Source organism: Medicago sativa, chromosome 2 (assembly GCF_051527215.1).
Source record: "Medicago sativa cultivar Bolivia chromosome 2, Bolivia_mono, whole genome shotgun sequence".
NCBI classification, from domain to species: Eukaryota; Viridiplantae; Streptophyta; class Magnoliopsida; order Fabales; family Fabaceae; genus Medicago; species Medicago sativa.
Genome location: NC_140750.1, coordinates 55,715,807 through 55,718,357, shown reverse-complemented (window position 1 = coordinate 55,718,357; position 2,551 = coordinate 55,715,807). Strand labels below are relative to the sequence as shown.

The following is a 2,551-nucleotide window of genomic DNA, read 5'->3' as shown; positions in this document are numbered from 1 at the left end:
TGGTGACATAATGTCACCGTGACATTAAATCTGGGCCACACAACACACACCTTTGTGTGGCCCAGATTTAATGTCACCCATACATCACATCTGGGCCACACAACACAACCCTTTGTGTGGCCCAGATTTAATGTCACCGTGACATTATGTCACCAAAGTATTATCCGGAAAACCCCACCCTATAAGTTGTCAGCATACCCATTTATTTTCTTCGGTTTTGATTTCATTCATTCAATTCACTACTTGTATCGTCCTCTCACACCAAAGCGCATTATCCCATCCCCAATCCCACCACCACCTAATACTCCAAATAAAACCCACCCCCTAAAAACGCTTATAGTAGTTCCATACATAAATAAATCTCCAACCATCTTCATTTCATTTCATCCTTTCTTTCTCTCTTCATGGCTGTTGAGGCTCACCATCTTCACCTCTTTTCCCCTCAACTCATTACTAACCGGTACATATACATATCCATATAACATATCATAATATTCTCTATTATTATTAATATTTGTTACTCTTTATATATCTATGTTATTATGTGTTAGATTTTAATGTTCTAAAGTTTCATTTTTTGCAGAGAAATGATGAACCCGATTGAAACAAACACATACAACATCTACAACAACATATCACAAATGGGTTATTCATCAATTCCACCATCTACCATCAAAACCACCGCAACGGAAACTATGATTCTTCCACCGTACAACTCAATAACAACCGATTCATTACCTCAGAAAACTGCTATGAACTCTGATAGTGGTCTCACCTATAATGTTCCTCCATTGAGAAAACGTTCTAGAGATTCCAGAGACTATTCAAATTCCATCAATTTTCCTTATCCAAATTCCTATATTTCTCCTTCAACACCACAACAAAACAATCATAGAAGTTGTGCTTCTTCTTCTTTCTCTTTTCTTGGTGAAGATATTTCTCTTCAGATCCAAAGGCAACAACTTGATATTGATCAACTCATTTCACAACAAGTAAGTACAATTTCTAGAATTTAACTATGTAATTTCAATTTAGAGTATAAATCTCTAATGGGTCATTTGTAAAATAATGGATAATGACCCATTAGTATGATTCTTATAAAAATTTCATTTCTATGAAGAAAAAAAAACTAATTTTTTTGTTACTTTATTTTGTTTAGATGGAGAAAGTGAAATATGAGATTGAAGAAAAGCGTAAGAGACAAGCGATGAGATTGATTCAAGCAATTGATATGAGTGTGACAAAGAGAATGAAGGCTAAAGAAGAAGAAATAGAGAAAATTGGGAAAATGAATTGGGCTTTAGAAGAAAGAGTTAAGTCACTTTGCATGGAGAATCAAATTTGGCGTGATTTGGCACAAAGCAATGAAGCAACAGCCAATGCTTTGAGGACCAATCTTGAACAACTTCTACAGCAACGCGCCCCGGCCGGAGATGGTAACGAAGATACCGTTGTTCCGGCCGGGCCGGTTGCCTTGATGGATGATGCAGAGTCATGTTGTGATAGCAATGAGAGTATCAATGATGATGATGCAGTTGATCAGTGGAGAAATGTGGTGGGGCATAATGGTAAAAACATTGGAGCAATGAAGATGGTGGGAAATTGTGGTGGTGGTGGTGATAGCAATTTTGTGAATAGCATGAAACTGTGCAGTAACTGTGGGAAAGATGAGTCATGTGTGTTGATTTTACCTTGTAGACATCTTTGTTTATGTGCTGTTTGTGGGTCTTCTCTTCATATTTGTCCTATTTGTAAATCTTTCAAAACTGCTAGTATCCATGTTAACATGTCATGAACATGGATGAATTTACCTTAGGTAGTTTCTTAGAGAAAGAAAAGTAAAATTACTTGATGATGGAATGGTAAAAAAAATCATTTTGATCCCAATCTCTTTTCGATATTTTGTCTATGATATTTTGTCTATGTTTTTGTTTCATTAGTCCTTTTTTAGATCATTATTTTATTGTTGTGTCTCTGCATTTTTTGCTTTGTTCATTTGGGGTGCGATTTTGGTGTCATCATTGTGAATGCTATGTTGACTGTAAAAAAAAAGTAAAAAAAAAATATTCACTTGATGGGAAGGTAAAAAAAATCATTTTGATGCAAAATCTTTAGTTCAATACTGTGTGTGTGTGTATTTCAATTCCTTTTTGCTTCCTCTCTCAATTGTGATTTTCACATTTGATATGGTTATGTGGATGATTTCATGACTAATATGCCAACTTATTTTATTCAATTAAGAGATCCAATTCTCATTTTAAGACCATTATGTCATGTCACAAATTATATGACTTTTTTTATAAATTCCTCTCATTTGAAAGTATAAATTAATTTTCAAAATGTTAACTAGTGCCCCAGAGCACTGGTTAAGGGTCCAATATAGTAGGATTTGCATTGAGAGATGTGTAATCAGTGCATTAAAAACTGAAAAAGTATGTTTTTATTTAAAATTTTCTCTTTTAACTTCCTTAACCGGTGCTCCGAGGACACTGATTATCAAGACCCTATTTAATTTACCTATGAAAAAACATTTCCCAAAAAAAAATATAGT

General features: G+C 34.4%; 1 protein-coding gene across 1 annotated transcript; it reads left to right on the top strand.

Moving 5' to 3' along the window:
• Positions 1-213: 213 nt before the first annotated feature.
• Positions 214-1,887, top strand: BRG3 (SBP (S-ribonuclease binding protein) family protein). Its single transcript, XM_085745186.1, has 3 exons — positions 214-460; positions 584-992; positions 1,160-1,887. The coding sequence occupies exons 1-3, from the start codon at positions 405-407 to the stop codon at positions 1,793-1,795; spliced, it is 1,101 nt and encodes a 366-aa protein (XP_085601312.1). The 5' UTR covers positions 214-404; the 3' UTR covers positions 1,796-1,887.
• Positions 1,888-2,551: the final 664 nt, after the last annotated feature.

What these genes read in the sequence shown, in the direction of transcription:
- BRG3 (XM_085745186.1), top strand. Translation starts at nt 405, where the DNA reads ATGGCTGTTGAGGCTCACCATCTTCACCTCTTTTCCCCTCAACTCATT. An exon ending in CCTCAACTCATTACTAACCG is followed by an intron (nt 461 to 583) that starts GTACATATACAT and finishes CATTTTTTGCAG; the next exon opens with AGAAATGATGAACCCGATTG. An exon ending in ATCAACTCATTTCACAACAA is followed by an intron (nt 993 to 1,159) that starts GTAAGTACAATT and finishes TATTTTGTTTAG; the next exon opens with ATGGAGAAAGTGAAATATGA.